Source organism: Eleutherodactylus coqui, chromosome 9, assembly GCF_035609145.1.
Source record: "Eleutherodactylus coqui strain aEleCoq1 chromosome 9, aEleCoq1.hap1, whole genome shotgun sequence".
NCBI classification, from domain to species: domain Eukaryota; kingdom Metazoa; phylum Chordata; class Amphibia; order Anura; family Eleutherodactylidae; genus Eleutherodactylus; species Eleutherodactylus coqui.
In genome coordinates, this window is record NC_089845.1 from 53,240,879 (window position 1) to 53,259,914 (window position 19,036).

General features: G+C 40.8%; 1 protein-coding gene across 5 annotated transcripts in view; it reads right to left on the reverse strand.

Annotated features, from left to right (window-relative positions):
• The window catches only part of KIF13A (kinesin family member 13A), a 180,549-nt gene that overhangs the window by 88,676 nt on the left and 72,837 nt on the right, over positions 1 to 19,036 (reverse strand). For all 5 annotated transcript variants that reach the window (XM_066579407.1, XM_066579405.1, XM_066579406.1 and 2 more), the window contains exons 7-13: positions 12,470 to 12,557; positions 9,032 to 9,166; positions 6,381 to 6,493; positions 5,343 to 5,454; positions 4,031 to 4,243; positions 3,238 to 3,348; positions 2,003 to 2,137 (exon numbers count right to left, since the gene is read on the reverse strand). In XM_066579407.1, coding sequence (XP_066435504.1) covers positions 2,003 to 2,137; positions 3,238 to 3,348; positions 4,031 to 4,243; positions 5,343 to 5,454; positions 6,381 to 6,493; positions 9,032 to 9,166; positions 12,470 to 12,557 — 907 coding nt within the window. The remainder of the gene's footprint in view (positions 1 to 2,002; positions 2,138 to 3,237; positions 3,349 to 4,030; positions 4,244 to 5,342; positions 5,455 to 6,380; positions 6,494 to 9,031; positions 9,167 to 12,469; positions 12,558 to 19,036) is intronic.

The following is a 19,036-nucleotide window of genomic DNA, read 5'->3' on the forward strand; positions in this document are numbered from 1 at the left end:
CTATTCCATCAGATCTTTGGCTTACTAATGAAAAAAAGTTAATGACAGGTTTCCTTTATTAACCCTTTGCAATCCAATTTTGGATTCAGGGTTTCCTAGGGGGCTTTCTCTTTCTGCCATTATACAATGGTGCCATCTGCTGGCTAGAGCCAGTACTGCAGTATGGGACATACTGGAGAGGCCCCGCGACAACAGAGTGGCCAGTAATCTACAGTAAGAATACCCTGCCGGATGTCTTCCGACATGGGAACTGTACAGCTTTCAATCAGAATGTCTTCAGACGTCAGACAGTGGATTGGAAAGGGTTAATAATAATCATAATAATAAAATGGTTAGTTACAACTAAAAAAAAAATGTTACTGATTGAACATTACGATAATTATAAATATAAATCAGCTACATTAGGACCCCAACACCTTCCCCTCCCTGGCAGTAAATGTACCTTTATACGGGCCGACAGAAACACATGCACAAATAATCATTCACAAGACTTGCAGTAAGAGAACCGATCATTCCGCTTCCAATCACTATACAGAGACATAACTGATTGGATTGATACCAGTAATGTGCAAAATGGGAAGTGCCTATTTATGTGAACTTTGGAGATGAGGCAGGCTAGTCCCTTCACCGTATTTTACATCTAATTATGGTCATAGGGATTTTTCATTTTTCCCTAAAAAGTTGAGAACACTGAGAAAATATAGTTCTTTACAGGCATCCTAATAGAAAGAGTCATAAGGTAGCACCAGTGCTGCTTGCTTTCTGCCAAAACACTGGAGTTACCCTTTAACTACAGTCTCCTGCTACATGGCCTTCAGACAACATACTCAGCAATTGGTAACATGAAAGGAAAGTCAACATTTTTAAGAAATAAATCTAGTGGTTTTATATTACACTGTGAGACGGGTTTCATTAGGGCTCATGTCGACGGGCAAAAGAAGAATTAAAATCCGCAGCAGATTTTAACCCCATAGGGATGCATTGACCACCCGCGGGTAGATAAATACCCGCGGATGGTCAATAAAAGTGATTTTAAAAAAAATGGAGCATGAAAAAATCTGGACCATGCTCCATTTTCGTGCGGGTCTCCCGCGGGGACGGCTCCCGCGGGCTTCTATTGAAGCCTATGGAAGCCGTCCGGATCCGCGGGAGACCTAAAATAGGAATTTAAAAGAATTTACTCATCCGGAGCGGGCGGGGAAGGTCTTCTCTTCCTCACGGCTGGATCTTTCTTGCTTCGGCTCGGCGGATGTGCCCGGCGCATGCGCGCGGCACGTTGGCGACGTGACGAGTTCATCCGCCGGCCGAAAAAGAAGATCCGGCCGTGAGGAAGAGAAGACCTTCCCCGCCCGCTCCGGATGAGTAAATTCTTTTAAATTCCTATTTTCAGCGCTCATGTCTGCGGGGCAGGAGGGACCCGCTGCAGATTCTACATGTAGAATCCGTAGCGGGCCTGATTTTCCCCGTGGACATGAGGCCTAAGAATGTAATCTGTGGAAATAGACTTTAATGAATAGTCTGGCCACATTAGCTGTTCATGAAGCCATTTCCTCAAACATTGCTACATTATATCCGAATGACGATTCCCTCCCTAACATCTTTATTATCTTTATCTACGTTAGTCATCCTTTTTATATAATTATACAGGTATCCATGAACCACCTTGATTCACAAAAAAGCTTCCTGAATGTATGATGTAGTAATGACTGTCTAGCTGTAATTATGGGCAGTTATAGGTCCATTAGACCATTCATAAGATGTCGGAAATAATTATTTTATAAACTTTTTTGACACGTCACATATTTAATATGTCCCCATTTAATGAAATGATAGTGTTTCTTTTTATGTGAAATGTGACATTAACCAAGGAGAGGAATATGTAAATTCAGAAACATTTGCATATATTGTGTTGCTGCATAAGGCTCACGATAGTATGGTAAGATACTGTAGTATCAGCACTGCCAGGGTGGGTAAAAGCAAAATTTTGAAATTATCATCTCACCTTTAAATAATAGACCAACAGTTCATTAAGTGCCGGGTCGGCATTGAGGTTTACCAGGTAACATTTGTCATCACCAACTTTAATACCAGAAGACTGGAGAGAAATGCCCATGCTCTCCAGCTGTCTCTGCCTCTCCTGTGAAGAAAAAAAGGACACGTTAACAATGGCCATCTATAGAAAATAAGATCTTCATTACCGGAATACATTTTATAAAATAATATATTTGAAGGGGTTGCCCGATCGTAAACTATAAATGGTATATCGACAGGATAGGCCATAGATTGGCGGGGGTCTGCCCTCTGGGACCCCCGCTGATCAGCTGGTTGCGGAATCAGGGTGCTTATGCACAGAGACGATTTCTGCAGGAAGCTGAAAGCTCCGTTTTCACTGCAGTGGCCAGGCTTGGTATTGCCCGCAGAGCTCCTATTCACTTCAATGGAAAAACTGTTGACTACAGTTGCCCGAATAATTGATTAAAATGAGCAATTACAGGCAACTGTCTGCTCGTGTAAGTAAGGCAACTGACAGGGTACTGTGCGAGAGGTTGAACGACTGGTAAGTGACTTCGGAAGGTAGGGAGGAAGATAGGCGCGACTCTCCAGAAAAGAGACTACGCTTTTGATTGTCCAGAAAAGATAGTGGGATGGTAGGATGTAATATCCAACTTATCTTATATAAAGTATACTAAAAAAAAAAACAGCATAGGATACACATTTCAGGGTGAGCCCCTTCTTCAGTCACGCTAGGTGGGACATCAGTTCTGGGACTACAGGGATATGGATCCCAAAAGTGCTGGTGGAACCAGTGATGGAGTTGGGGACAGCAGGAGAAGTGGAAGATGGGACCATCGCACATCTTTAGTGCCCACCTTTGGTGGGTTCTTCTGGTTGGTAGCACCTCCACAATTCATCCAATTTTCACAACCCTTTTTAAGGCTTTTTTGGTCCCTAAACTACCATCTGGAACCAAAGCCTCCGATAGCATCAGGTTCGCTCCAACCCTCTCCATGCCTGTTCCTCTATAAATGATTGCCTGTTTGCAGTAAGTTAAGATCTCTGCTGCGTTCAGCCTAAAACGACTAATGCTTTTGTGTGAAAGCACAGGAGTGATAGTCATCGGGAAGGCTGTCGGACGCTAAAGCGCCTAACGGTTGTCCCATCTAAAACCACTCTTCAACTAAAAAGCTGGTAGAGGAGCTATGAATTTATTAGGGAATCATAAGCATACATACATACCTGAGCAATGGCTTCCGTTTTCCTCAACTTCTCTTCCCAGGTGATGGTTAGCTCTCGGATTAATTTTTCAGATTCTTCTAATTTTTCCTTTAATTCAGGTGCCTTCAAAGACTATGCATAGAAAATATCAAGCAGACACATGCATATTTAATTAGACTACTGGAGATTCAATACAGCCATCTGCTTCCTAACATTTATCTCTGCTGCATATTAACATTGAAAAGAAAGGAATGCAGACATGCTTTGTAAAAGTTACAGGAAAAAATATGAAAACAGTAAAATAAATATATGTGAAAGCTACTGAGTGTGTTAATTTAAAGAAAATTATGTATGTGTGCAACTAATGCATTCATTCGCATACGTTCTATACACAGTCAGGTACAGAATCAGCCGAACACCCTCACTGTTTTCTGTTTCTGCACCTCCCTCAGAAATGTAGCATGCATCCTCATCCATGGCTCCATACAACTCTTCTTATGGGGGATGTGATGGTATGCAGGAATGGGGTCCCCGTTCTGAGGACAGAGGGTAATCCCATTGGTTGGATCTACATGGTCAAAAATTACGGGCCCAGTGGATAGATGATAAATGTGCTAATCTGGAATATCCTTTTAATTGCTTTGAAAGTTTACATTCACAGACCACAAAAGAACACTCACACTGGCTTGTGCAGCTCTAGTCAACTGTATAAAACACTGGACATCACGGAGTGGATTTGAGAAGGCGTAGACAAAAAGGGAGAAATATGCGCTCTAAGTTTTTTGGGTTTGATTCAGGGAGATGAATTACTCACCTCGGCTTGTGACAGCTGCTCCCTCAGTTTCTCCACCTCTTCCCGCAGCTCTCTGATAACTCTGGCATTGGGATCCTCATTGACCACAGCATGATTGACTATTCTTTTGGCGCGATCAGCATACCTTAAGGTGGAAAGGGTCTCTTCATAGTTGTCAGCTGCTGGGCTGATTGTGGCGATCATGGCCGTTTTGCTATTGCCTCCCAAATTGTCCTTTATTTCAAAATAAATTTTAAAAAAATCAGAAAATGTGTTTGGATTTCAAATTTTTTTTTGTGACTTTTAATATTTATGGCCTATCCTTACAATAGGCCATCAATACCATAATGAGGAGGGTCCGACTGCCAGCGGCCCCACAGATCAGCAAATTCAAGCAGCTGTGGCGCTTTGTTGAGTACTGCAGCCTTTTCTCAGACACCTTTGATAGCGGCTGTGCCCAATACTGCAGAAGAGTCCCATTAAAAGTAACAGAGACAGCCAATACCAAATGTATAGAGCTGTGCCTCATCTACAAAGAAGAAGCAGTACCGTTTGTCTGAACGTCACAAGTCCTTTAATTATCTGTTTATGGGGTTTTGGGAGTTGGATCTTCGCCAATCTGATATTGGTGACCTAGCCCAAGGATATGCCATTAATACTAAAAGGGGTCTTAAGAATTTTAAGTCATTGGTTACAGGCTCCCCCACTGCCGCTACCGGACCTCTGGTCTTCTGTTTGTTTATCCATGTGACTACTGCAACCAATAAGAGTCCAGACAGGGACATAATCAGTGACATTCGGTAAACTTGCCTCGGGGCTTCTGCAATAGAAGCCCAAGACAGACTTACGGTACATCACCAGGTCCTCTGGCCCTGTCAGATGCGGTAGTGCCAAAGTGCCAAAACAGCGGTCCGGTGCCATGGTGAAGATATTAACAACCCCTTCAAGTCCCAGAAAAACCCCTACTGATACAGAGTGTAAATTTCCATTCTGTGTGTTCAGGGTTTGTATAGAGGGGAATGGGAGCCGATCCCGCTCCATACAATGCGGGTGCCAGCTTTTTCTCACAGCCAACACCCGCGATCAGTGTTACTGCTTATTTGTTTCAGCTCACTGAAAGGAAGAGACTTCTCGCTTAATATACCAGACAGATTTCTACATTCTAGAAATCAGTGGCGATACAAGATCACAAGCCTCACCAACATCCTCTTCTCACATGTATCGAAGACATGTCAGACAAGAATATTAACTGGCTTTCCCCTTTAAGGACATTTAAATGAAAAAGTGGGCTATCTAAAAATGAAGCATATTATGAATCGTATTGGATTATTACCTTAAGCAGCCACGTGAGTACAGAATCTCTGTAGGGAACAAACTTGTTCTTCCCTTTCCCAGCAGCTTGATCGGCCAAAGATGATATAACTAATCCCAACGTTGTCAGTGACCTTAGCGGAAAGATGGCAAAGAACAAAAGCCAATTCTAATGTGCACCACTATACAATTATACAAACACAACATAAAGCACAAGCAGTCTTGAAACATAACTACAGATTTTAGCCAAGTTAACCCTTTCCAATCCATTGTCTGACCTCTGAAGACATTATGATTTAAGGCTGTACAGCTCTGATGTTAGAAGAAGCCCATCAGGGTTCTCTTACTGTATATTGCCAGCCTCTCTGCTGTCGGAGCCTATCCGACGCGTCACCACATGCAGTACTGGCTTTAGCCAGCATATAGCGCCGTTGTGTAACAGCAGAAAAAGAGTAAGCCCCCTAGGATAACCAGGCTACAAATTGGATTGGAAAGGGTTAGGAGTTTCCTTCGAAAGCAATGGGCACCCAACTGTAGACCACCGTTTCGGGATCCTTGCCCATAATCAGGCATGAACGTTCTTGTACAGCGGACGCTCTGATCAACCATTGCGCACTGAAGAACACCACGGTTGTCTCCTCTGTTATGGATTTTCTTCTTGTTCATTTGTGTTTGGATCTCTTTATGTATGGACTTCTTATATACCTGTTTTAAGCTAGCAAAATATATCTATACACCAACTACATGAAAAATAAGTGTGCCGGTGCCCAACACTTCACCTGATCCAGCCAAAATGCCAAGTGCGCTTCTTCAATGACATCAAGGGTCAAATATGAAGCCCCAAAAATATGTTGGGTTGAGCATTAGTGGTTTACATCAAGCCTAAATATTTTAAGTTCTTCGGTTTGTCACATTTTATTAACCTCTGGAACATGGAAATTAAAACACATTGCATCTTCAGTAGAAAACAGATTCAGTAATGAAAATTGCATGTGTGAATCATATACGGCTATTGTCTATGAAAATGAGCATGTGTAAAAACAATGGGAAAGGCCCTTACTTGTTGATGTTACTTCCTTCCTTGAGGCGTTCTCCTGCAGCACCAGTTTTGGACACTCTCTCGCTGCCAGCCAGGTCTACCAGGCTGAGCTTACTGACGCGTTCTCCTGAGTTCTAATCACGAAAAAGGAGTAACACCAACATTACATGTGGATACATATTCTGGGTACAAATATTTGTACTACATATACAAGTACGCTGAAATTCCTTTAATCAGTTATGTGATAATCCCAAAAGTCTGGTTATCCAGCAATTGTCTTCACTATTAATGTAATATAATGTAGAATTTTAAAAGAAACTCGAGTGAAACACTTGAATCCCCCCAAATATGTTGGGTTGTGCAAGTCTATTCTATTCATGTAAATCTGATATGTATAAATCTGTATCCAAAGTTATTCAGTTTGTCTGGAATTTCGAAAGACCTGAAAAACAAGACTGAGCTGGCATAATCAAACTGGAATTTCCTCTGATAGGAGCAGCCAAGCGATAGAAGTACATTTTGAATTAACTGCTTTCGGGAAATTTTGCCTAAAAGGTGTTCTAACCTTAACAGTGAGTTGTATATACATGAATGTCTGATAATCCAGAATATTTAGGAATTTAGCACCTACCCCATGCTATTATCATTGGAGTAAAGGAACTTTACTGTAATACAAGAGTATGACCATGAACAGTACTTAGGGGATTTTGAATGACTATGACTAGGCCATATGCCCGTAGTATGGATTTACAGTAAGAGCCAAAAAGTTAGTGTGCTTTAGAAGAGGCTTTTCCTATCTTACAGGGCAGGATCCTTCATTGGCACCAAACATACAGCTAGTTGACAAAGCCATACTAAGGACATGTGAAAAACCCTTTACAGTACTGCACTACTTTACATTTAAAGGGGTTGTCCAATTCGGAAAACAGATTTTCATGAGTCATTGGATGCAGGTCCTGTGTTCAGGATCTTCATCGCCAGGTCAAATTGGGGAGCAGTTGCAAAGAGTGTCTCCCATTCTGGAGGACCTGTCCAGTATTACACAGACAAGCCATTCATTTGAATGAGCACTGGGCAATATTTATTTCTCCTGTGGGGGTGCTGCAGGGAACTTACTGCTGTGTTTCCCCAGAGATTACAGCACTAGGGTCCCAGCAGGGGCACTCTGTGATCTGCTCATTTTCAGGGGACTCTTTAAACAAGTAGGCATTGTCTAAGGCAAAGAACCCTTTTAATCCATTGGAAGGTGAGAATGAAAAAAATAACAACTGAAAAATGAAAACCGGCTGTAGTGCCAAACAGCCATAACGTTTTACATTTTTTTGTTGACAAAGCATTTTCCTTGACAAGTTGTATTTTTAACGGCAGCTTTTAACCCCACATAGGCTTATTCACATGGACGTATATCAGTCGGGTTTTCAAGCCCAGCCGATATTCGCTGCCCGTCTCTGCAAAGGGAGGAGGCAGGGCAGGAGCTGGTGTGCTGAGCTTTCACCCCCTCTCCACTGTTTGCAATGGGAGGGGCAGGACGGGGGGGGGGGGGGGGGGGGAGCTTAGAGTGAAAACCCAGCCGATATACATTCATGTGAATAAGCCCATATAATGTGTATTGAAAAATAAAAATAAAAAAATAGCCAAATTACTGTTCTTTGCCTATTCAACCAGACAAAGTTTTTGAACTTTCAGTGCTAACCCTTTTGGCACTATTTACTGGGGAAGTAGGGTGACCAAAAACAGCAATTCTGGCATGGCATATTTAATACATAGAGCGATCCCTAAAGACTCAATACTTTCACCATATAAAGGTATTTCCACAGGCAGTCTGGAAAATCCAGGCAGTCAGCAAGGGCATTTCACTGGTAAGAATTCTGCCATACCGATTACCATATATACTCGAGTATAAGCCTAGTTTTTGAGCACATTTTTTAATGCTGAAAAAAGCCCCCCTCAGCTTATACTCGAGTGAGGTAAAAAAAAACAAAAAAAACCCTGCAATACTCACCTGCGTCTGTGTTCCGACGCGATGGTCTCCCCGGCGGTGCGGCAAGCTGCTTGAGAATTCTCCCCGCTGTCATCTCTATGATCAGCTTTGAATTCCCCCGCCCTCAGGCCTGTGTAGGTAAGCGCTGTCATTGGATTGACAACTGGCGTTTTATCATTCACAGCCATTCAGTGGATGACGTCATTGAATGGCTGTGATTGGTTTATCAAGCGCCGGCTGTGATTGGCTGGCGCTCGATCCAATCACAGCGCTTACTTACACAGCGCTGACGGCGGGGAAATTCAAAGCCGAGCAGGGAGAATTCTCAAGCAGCTTGACGCACCGCCTGGAAGACCATTGCCCTGGGACCACAGACGGCGGCTGGGAGGGGAGTATTGCATTTTTTCTTTACCCAGTATATACTCGAGTATAGCTAGGCTTATACTCGAGTCAATAAGTTTTACCAGTTTTTTTACTCTGGTTGGCTAATACTCGAGTATATATGGTATAATGTTTTTTTCACTAGGTAATAAATAGGAAAGCTTTTTTTTGAACCTTTAATATTTTTCTTTGCTATTTTATCAACCTTTTTGATGTTATTTTGTGCCTTTAGGAGACTTCAACATATAAATGCTAAGGGGGAAACTGCAACTTGAAAAATATAAATGTGCCTGTATATGCAGATACTTACACCCGACTGAGGGTCATATAAAGTCTGAGTTAAAATAATGCTAAATACAGCGTGCGACCGACTGCTTTCTTCATTCATGTTTGTTGCAGCAACAGTACGGGATTTATTTCCTTCCGACATTAAAGATTCAATATCCTAAAAAAAAAAAAAAAAAAAAAAGAAAGAAATACTGGATTAAGTAAAACTTTTAATATATTTATACACTAAGAAAACAACTGCTTCTTTTGCCAGAAAATAAAATAAAAAAAACTTTTTTCCATGCAGTAACATCGGGCATTCTAGTTTGACAATCAATAATCCGGAAAATGTTCTTGTCTGGAAGATAAGTGGATGTGGCACACGCTCCAGGAGGAAGGACTTTTTAAATTTTCCAGAACTAATCCCATTTCGTTATTAGACCTCTACATTTTGCTTCTCTTCAAATCGATCGCAAGTTGATCCGAAGTAGTTAACCCCTTATTGCCACGACCTATTTTCGTCCTAAAAACACAACAATTTTGGGGGGGAATTTTCATTGCCACCTTTCAAAAGCCCTAACTTTTTAGATTTTTCAGTCATGGCGATATGAGGGCTTGTTTTTTTACATAACGAGCTGTAGTTTTTATTGGTACCAAATTTTTGGTCATGTATTGTATAGCTTCTATTACAGTTTTTTGTAGGGTACGAAGAGAAAACGCCGTTCTGCCATTTTTTTTCCTTTTTACAGTGTTAATTATGCTGCATAAATGACGTTGACATTTTTTTTATGCGGGTCGATATGATATTTATCTTTTTTAGATTTTTTCCACTTTTGCACAATAAAATAAAATTTTTTTCTTATAATTTTTTTTATTTTTGCATTGCTGCATTCGTTTAAATTTAAATTAAAAATTACATTTTTCCATTGACGGAGCTCTGTGAAGGCTTGTTTTTGTGTGACGAGATGTAGTTTTTATTCGTACCATTTTGGAGTATATAGGGCTTTCCTGATCACAATGCTATTGTGTTTTTTTGTGAGGCAAAATGAACAAAATAAGCATTTTAGCTCCATTTTTTTGTTTTTTTAAAAAAAAATAGTTTTAGAAGTACAATATATTGCAGTACTTCTATACTATTAGCGATCATAGGCCACGGCAAACCCAGACACAGCAGGTCGATAACGCGAACACGTTAAACACCACGATCAACATTGATGACAGTATGAAAGGAGTTAACAGCGGGGATCAGTGCTCTCACGATCCCCGCTGCTGCAGCAGGAGGCGAATTGTCAGTCACAGCAGACTCCCACTGCAGATGGTACAGGCGCAGCTTCTGAGCCAATGGCATCAATAGGAAGCAAGTTTATGTCCCTTTGCGGGTACCCCTTCCCAGTCAGAACATAAACTTACATCCTGTAGCGGGAAGGGTTTGGCCACTTTATGATGGCAATTTTCTTTGCTGTATGAGGCAAAAAAATGGATAGAGGAAGAAAGAGAAGCTCTGTGCTGTCCTCTTGCTCATGTCTAGCTGTCCTTATGGCCCCACTACTGGTTTCTTACATGCTGCCCAGACTTCAACTCAGAGGTAAGTATATGGGTGTTACATGTATATGGGTGTTACAATACAGGATATTATATATTACATGTGTAATATATTATATCCTGTATTGCCCAGTTTGGAAGGGAGTAGCACCTAGATCCCCAAAGTACCCACTAATTACAACAGTTTAAAGGGAACATGGCAGATTACGCCAAAGCGAAAGCCACTCTATGTAAGTAGTTCTTTGTTCTGGGGGTCCCAAGACAAGCCGCTTAAGAAAATTCCATTCGAAAGATAGTTTTCCTTAAATAGTTACACTCAAATGGACGCCTTAAAATAGCATGTGAAAAAATGCAGTCTCTGTTGTGACAGAGACGAAGACATATACATTTTTTATCCATTAACCCCTTAAAAGGATCAGACACTTTTTAACAATTTTAACCATGTGGTGGTTGTATGGCTTTTTTTTTATCTGGCTTTCCAAAATTATTTTTGCTGTGGGGTTTTTTGTAACATAGGGCTATTTTTTTAATACCTTTTTTCACTGAAGTTTTTTTTCTGTATTATTTTATATGTTCAAAAAGTAAAAAAAATAATAATTATAAATTATATTTACATTAAAATGAAGTACAGGAGTGAGTTCACCATTTTGTTTTGGACACGCATATATATAAAAATTTGTATAATCTCGGATTACAGGATGGACATGGCGACAGTTTAGGTTAGGTTGACAATGGGCAATTTTATTTTTGATAATATATATATTAATTATATATATTATATACACACATACAGATATATATATATACACACACACACACACACACACATATACATATATAGTATATATAGAAACAAACACATTTTAAATTGTAATTTTTTAGTTTTTGGAACTTTTTTTTTACATATTTGACCCCCATGATGTCATATAAGACAATTTTTTATATTTCACACTTTTCCGCTGTACCTGGAGCATCCATAGGAGCCCCTGTTCAAGGAAAAAATATCCCCCTAGCGTGACAATGGTCACTATCAAGACCCTACAGATCTGACCGGCTGGGTGACGTTACCGATGATCACATGATCTGCAGGACCTGTGCAGAAAACGGCAATGTCGCTTCCGGAAAGCTTTACATATCGCTCACTGAGTGCTATGCAGCTTGTAAAGGAGAAGCCATCCTTGGATGTCAGAGCGGAAAACCCAATCTAACCCTGCTGGATTGCGAAAGCTTTTATCCTGCACCGTATATTTACTATTGGCCGGGATTAAAGCCTGGGACCAAGCGCCGTATATTTACAGGGCTTGGTCCTTATAGAGTTAATAAGCAACAATATACTAGAGAGCAGGCCAAAAGGAAAACAGTTAAAGGGTTATCATTTGGCTATGATCCTCGCCTCATAACACGATTACTCATGCAAGAAACATTGCAACATTAGTTTAATTGCCCTTGAAAAAATAACAGGAGGATCTCCTATACAGCTGTCAATATTCCTACTGGCCAAAGAACAGAGTGTGTTTTGCCGTTTGCTTCTATGTGTTTAACAATTAATCAGTTTAGGAATAATCCATTTAGAAAGGATATTTTGCTGCAAAGCTCAATTATCCAGTTTACATTTAACTGTGAGATTATGGGAGCACAGTGGGTAGTTACCATCATACGACCGCATCTGAATAAATCTGTCTAAACAGGCAGAAATCTACAGATACAGAATATTTATTCAAGACAGCTAGCATTTGTTGGGTAGGAAACATCTATAACTTTGGCATATTGGCATTTGGAAAAAATCATGTTAGCATCGAAAAGGAATTTATGAATTTTAATTAAGCAGGGAGGTTTGAAAGAGGTTAACAAAATGAAGAAAATGTTAAAAATAGCATTTTAACTAGAAATCTGGACCATTATTGAACTACAATAAAGAGAAGATGTGTAAATACATTACCTCGAATTTAGTTACAGCCAATTGAGACAAACCATCAACGTATGGTCCCAAAACCTTGTGTTCTCTAACTTTAAGAGATTGTCGGTTTCTAGAACAAATATATAATACATGGTTAAATAACAGCATAATCAAGTCGTAAATTGGATGGGTCACCTAGAATATATAAAACAACAAATCACAGTAGTGTGATGAGAAAACAGTGAAGGGCAGTGTTGAAAAGACTAGGAAGCCCGAACTATTAGGCCGGGCTCACATGGACAGACGTGCGTGGCCCGCAGCAGATTGCAACTCTGAGCCTCTCCCCCACCCCCACCCCTTCGCGGCAACCCAGCATACCTAAATTATTTGTATTGCGGATGACTGCAGACGGTCGCCAGTGGTCATGCACAGTACAGGTTGTTGGCCGTTTTAAAGGTTTGTAATCGCCGCAGCCAATACGCAATGTTGATTAAGGTCAATAGAGGTTGTCCGCGGCAAAATAGAGCATACGCAGTTCGTATCCGCGATTGTGATGGAAAAAGCAAACGCTCATGCCTTTCAATGCCTACATTTTGCCACAGGCGCCAATTGTGGATTTTGCAATTGGAATCAGTCTGTGTCAGACCCCCCCTCCTTACAGATAGCTCACAGTAACTAGCACCAAGTGTACCCTGCAAGTCTATTCCCTTGTAAGTACTTTAGTAGGATTAGTGCACTTTCCACACTCTCCAGGTTCCTCTAGGGGTCTGAGTCTCTGCCCAGAGTCCAAAGACATCTACGATGACATGTAGACTTCCATGTGCATTAATAATCATCAGCTACCCATGGATCCAGAGCCCCGGGCAGAGCGCTAAGGCAGCATAAATGCAGTCCTAAGCTCTCACTCACAACCTGAAGGTCCAATCCCCGCTTGGCTTAGGTAGCTGGCTCAAGGTTGACTCCGCCTTCCATCCTTCTGGAGGTCAGTAAATTGAGTACCCAGCTTGCTGGGGGATAAAAAGATGACTGGGGAAGGCAATGGCAAACAATCTTGCAAAAATAGTCTGCCGAGAAAACGTCACGATGGGACATCCCCCGAGGAGTCAGTCATGACTCGGTGCTTGCACCAGGGGACTTTACCTTAGCCATGGATTTAGGACAACACATAATTACATGGTGTCGGGTCCTCACCACAACACCGTACGTTGTGCAATGTTTGAACTCTCATCTTATGGTCAAACACTAAGAACTTAATGGGACATTTATCAAAGCATCACATCACAAAAAACAGATGTGAACAAGTCACAAATTCTGGCGTAAACCTCTACTGCAGAAAAATAATCAACTCAAGTTTACGGTAGGTTTGCCACTATTCAATTAGGTTGGCAGTGCCTTGCAGGTTCACACATCCTTTAGAAGAAACATCAGATGGATTAGTCTTCTTTCTGAGTTCCTTGTGCTAGCTCTTTGTTATCTTTCTCTATGTCGGGCTGGGTTCACATGTTGTGACTGAGGTGCGCCCATCATGTGGCCAAAACTGCACCGACATGGAGATCAAGGCAATTTTCAAACTGACTGCAACTAAAAGCTACCGCATTTCATCGTTAAAGAGGCTGTCCAGCTTTATACAACGGAGTGGTCCAAAGATATGGAGACATCTCAAGAAATGGAAAACTTTGGTTGGCAGTGCCATCCTGTATGTGGCATGTTTGCTAGGGTTGACGGACCCCTGCTGACGAGCTGTTCACAGGGCTGATGCACTCACGCATGGACTGTTAGAAAAATACAGCTCTGTTCCCACTGCATTAGCTCAGGTTGGTATTGCATGCAATGTTCCCATTCACTTCAGTGACAACTTTGCATGCAATACCAAACCAAGCCTCTGTAGTGCGAATGGAGCAGTTTGCTTCCAGCAGAAATGGACTCAATGCATGGATGCACCAGCGTGCCGAATAGTTGAGCGGCAAGGGTCCAAGACAAAGACTCCCACCAATCTGTGATTGATCAATGCTGCCATTCACCTGCATAGCCACATGACCATTAACATTGAAATTGCTTTTAGCTGCATTCAATTTGAAAACTCTACCAATCTCCATGGTGAAACGTGCGAACCGAACATTACAAAGTAATTAATCAATTTTTCAATTGAATAGCAATACTAATATACAGAATCAAAGTGTCTGGCTATAAGTTCATCCTATTAACAGATACAATTCCTCTCTCCGAGGCCTGTGTGCCTTTGTAAATAGCTTGTATCAGTGCTAATTATAGTATGGGAGCTGCATGTAACGGGAGGCACCGTTAGAAAGTTTCCACGAGTCAGTTAGGAAAGAATTAGGAAAGTCTTGTAATCACTCTGGGTTAGTTAAGTTTATTGCCATAGAGATCACAAACTACATTAGAACGGAAGGGAAGAGATTTTAGGAATTTAATGGGCTCTCCGTGAGAAGAAGCCTCATACTAAGCAGCAAACATTAATGCAAGTCGCAGGTATCACTAAAACACAACTATCAAATGGGGCAAAGGCTTATACATTATATAACATTACATATTGTGTATAAAGATAGAACTCAGTTTTGAATAAAACTCCAGTGTCCAGTATTCTGCCACCATGCAGGATACCGTGTTTCCCCGAAAATAGGACAGTGTCTTATATTAATTTTTGTTCAAAAAGGTTTAACTTTTTTACATGTATAGCTGCCTGGACACTATTTAAATTGACTTTTTAATTAACTGTTAGCAGGGCTTAATTTTGGAGTAGGGCTTATATTTCAAGCATCCTCAAAAAGCCTGAAAAATCATTTTGCATCCTCAAAAATTCTGGAAAATCATGCTATGTCTTATTTTCAGGATATGTCTTATTTTCAGGGAAATAGGGGTATAATACAAAGGGGTGTAAATATAACACAACAACTAATATCTGCTCTTTAGCTACCACATTGTAAATTCATGAACAGATCATACTTCTCACAAGCTGATTTGGAGACGTTTGTGTTTGTCCTATAGAGCAGTGTTCCCCAACTCCAGTCCTCAGGGACCGCCAACAGGTCATGTTTTCAGGATTTCCTCAGTGTTGCACATGTGATGTAATTATCATCTGTGCCTCAGACATTGCCACAGGTGTTCTTACCATAGGATATCCTGAAAACATGACCTGTTGGTGGTCCCTGAGGACTGGAGTTGGGGACCCCTGCTATAGAGCACCTATACCGCATCTTACATTTTCTGATTCTCATTTTTCATTATCTTTTATGTCCATTTACTAACTTTGTTTAGTCATTTTATGTGAACACAATAAAACTGAGTTTATAACATAGATTCCCCATTACAGAAATAAACTTTGCACTGACCTTGAGCAGTGGACAGTAAATGGATAGTACTGATTACACCAACCCTAGCCGTCTATTCCAGGCCCCCCTGGCACCTGTATGCTACCTCTTCACTGTTTCTTAGAAATAGGATATGGAGGAATCCAACATGAATCATATTTGGAAATCCAAACACAACTCACTCATCTTCAGAACAAGATTACATAAATTGCTCCAACAAATTACTAAATCTCCACAAACTTTTAGCCCTGGGTCTAACAAACGGGTTGGAGCCTGGCCGGCATATGGCACTTACCTGTATTGCGGATGGCCGCGGAGGCTCGTTGGCAGTCATGCGCAGTACAGGCTTTTTTTTCCTGGTTTGTATGTCCTGCGTTGTCAGTGATGACGCGGATACCCGCAGCCCATACGCAATATTAATTGCGTATGGGCTGCAGGTCGAATGCCTCCATTGACATCAATGGAGGCCATCCGCGCGGAATCCAATGTAAAATAGAGCATGCTGTGTGTGAGCTCAGTCTTAGTGATTAAGTCTGCACATTGAATTGTGGAAGTGTGACCCATACTATCTGTCTAGTGTAATGTAGTAAATAGTAGAACAGGTGGAGGGGAATACAGCTGCAGTTTCTTGTGCTCTCTGAGACAACATGCTGTGAGAGGGGAGAGAGAACGGAAGTGGAGTGACTTCTGGTTGGCTGGGGAGGTTGAGCATAGCACTAGCATCATATCGGGTAAAAGCCTATGTAGGCATGGAGAAAGAATATATATATTTTTTAGAGAATATATATATATATTTAGAGGCTATGCAGAGAAATATGAAAAAAACAAAAACAAATACATTGGAGGGGGTGGACAGTTTTTCCTTTTCCTATCCTAGCAAAATTAAACGGCATGAAAAACTACAGTAAAAATAATTATGACAAATGTTCTAAGTGTTGATCATAGGCCGTATTCACAAGGCCGATAGAGAGTTGTGAGTAAGATTCATGGGTGCAACTCGCATCGGACAGCACCTAGACACCCAGTCTGTGTGCAGTCCAATGGGACACTGCAAAATGCATGTACTAATCTTGGTCAACAATGAGGCAGGAATGGGACATGGAGATTATTTTTAAACTCAGACTATCAAAAAATAGGTTTTTGTTTTTTTCTGTACGACTTTTGTCTGTCTCAGGGTCGTACAGAACTTGCACAGGTTAAAAAAAAAGTTTAAAAAAAAATCACCTGTATGACTATACCCTCATTGAGCAAAGTTCACTGTGTGTTAAGAGGCTTTTCTTAGCAGATTCATGAGATACGTTTTGGTAAACATTCTGCAACATTTCCTTAGGCTGTGCTCTTGTGTTTTAGGCTCTCATTGGAATGTCGGTCCGCCTTTCCAGTATTTTTGACAGCATGAATAGCGCTGTAATAACATAATAGTGTTATTCTTGACATCCAAAATACTGGAACCTAACCAGACCACATTCAAGTCAATTTGGTCCTTTATGATTTTCTTGCTATTCTTCTAAAACGGCTCTGCCATAAATGACGTGGTTGTGTTATAAACATAGGTAACAGTGCTAGGGTGAGCAGAGCGCCTTACGGAATATTTCAATTTTTTTCTGGAAAAACTGATCAACCATATGCCATTTGGACGGGGCCTAGCAGAGTTTCAACTTTTTGAAAAGAAAGGGGAAAAAAAAGTTCCTAGAACTTCGTCCATGGCAAAATGCATTATGGTTCTGTCCCGAGGTGTAATGTGAAGCTTGTGGTCTATAATACAAATCTGTATTAGCTCCCCATCTACATTTATAATACTGATATTTTATGTGGCAGATGGGTCCTATGGCGCTCTCAATGCCCTGTTGTAACTACTACTTCTCAGCTACTTACGGCACTGCGACTTGGTCTGTACAATGAAAGTTTCTCATGCAATTTCACGTCACACTTTAAAATCAAAGCAAATGCCAAAAATGTTTCACAGACAGATCTGGGGTTTAAATGATATATTCTAAAATCTCATCCAAGTATAGGTAACATACAGACTTATAGTAAAAAAAAAATTAAAAAAAAAATTAAAAAAAATCATAACAATCATCTAACATATTGCCATAAAACCAAAAGAAGCTAGTCGGTAATTGTAGGCAGTTCACAGTGATTACACACAGTTCTTTTTACATGACCACACAATATAAAAGGGTGGTTGTCCAGTAGGCATGTATAATGCAATAAAGGTTAGAACAAGACATATAAAGCAAAAAAAAAAAAAAAAAAAAGATACTACCCCAATTCCATAAATGCTGTATAAAATGTAGATAAATGTAATGTAAAAAAAATATTGATTTGAAACTCTAATACAACGGTATTTTATTCCCCATGGAACACATATCAGATGTTGAAAGGGAGACATTTTTCTATTTCATTTTTAAAAACTAACTCATTTAGAAATTGATGGCAGCAACACATCTCACAAAAGTTGGGACATGGGTAACAATAGGCTGGAAAAGTAAGTGGCTCTAATAAAAAACAGCTGGAGAGTCCATTTTTTTTTACCAATTCACATGACTGTGTATAAAAAAAACATGTTAGAGAGGCAGAGTCTCTCAGAAGCAAAGATGGTCAGAGGTTCACCAATCTAGGTCTAAATATTGTGGAACAATTTCAGAAAAATGTTCCTAAACGTAAAATTTCAAAGGCTTTGAGTATCCTCCCATCTACAGCACATATCTACAAAAGATTCAGAGAATCTGGGGAGATTCATGTGCCCAAGGGACAAGGCCGACTGTCAATATTGGATGCTCGAGATCTACAGTCCTTCAGGCAGCATTACATTAAAAACAAGCATGATTCCCTAATCTAGATCGCTGCATAGACTCAGGAATACTTCCAGAAATCATTGCCTGGGGACAGAGTTCGCCGTGCAATTCACAAATGTAAGCGGAAGCTGTATCGTGAAAAGCAGAAGCCATGTATCATCACAATCCAGAAACGCCGATGTCTTCTCTGGGACAAAGCCATTGAAAGTGGACTGAGGCAAAATGGGAAAAAGAACATTGCTCTGTGATCAGATGAATTAAAATTCTTTTTGGAAACCAGAGATGCCACGTCCTGCAGACTCAAGAGAAGAGGGGCCATCCAGCTTGTTATCAGCGCACAGTTCAAAGGCCTGCATCTTTGACAGTATGGGGTGCATTAGTGCCTATGGCAGGGGCAGCTTAAGGCTTATTTACACAGAGCGATGGTTGCTGAAAAATCGCTAAAAAGCGATAGTTTGAGCGATCATCGTTGCGTCTAAACG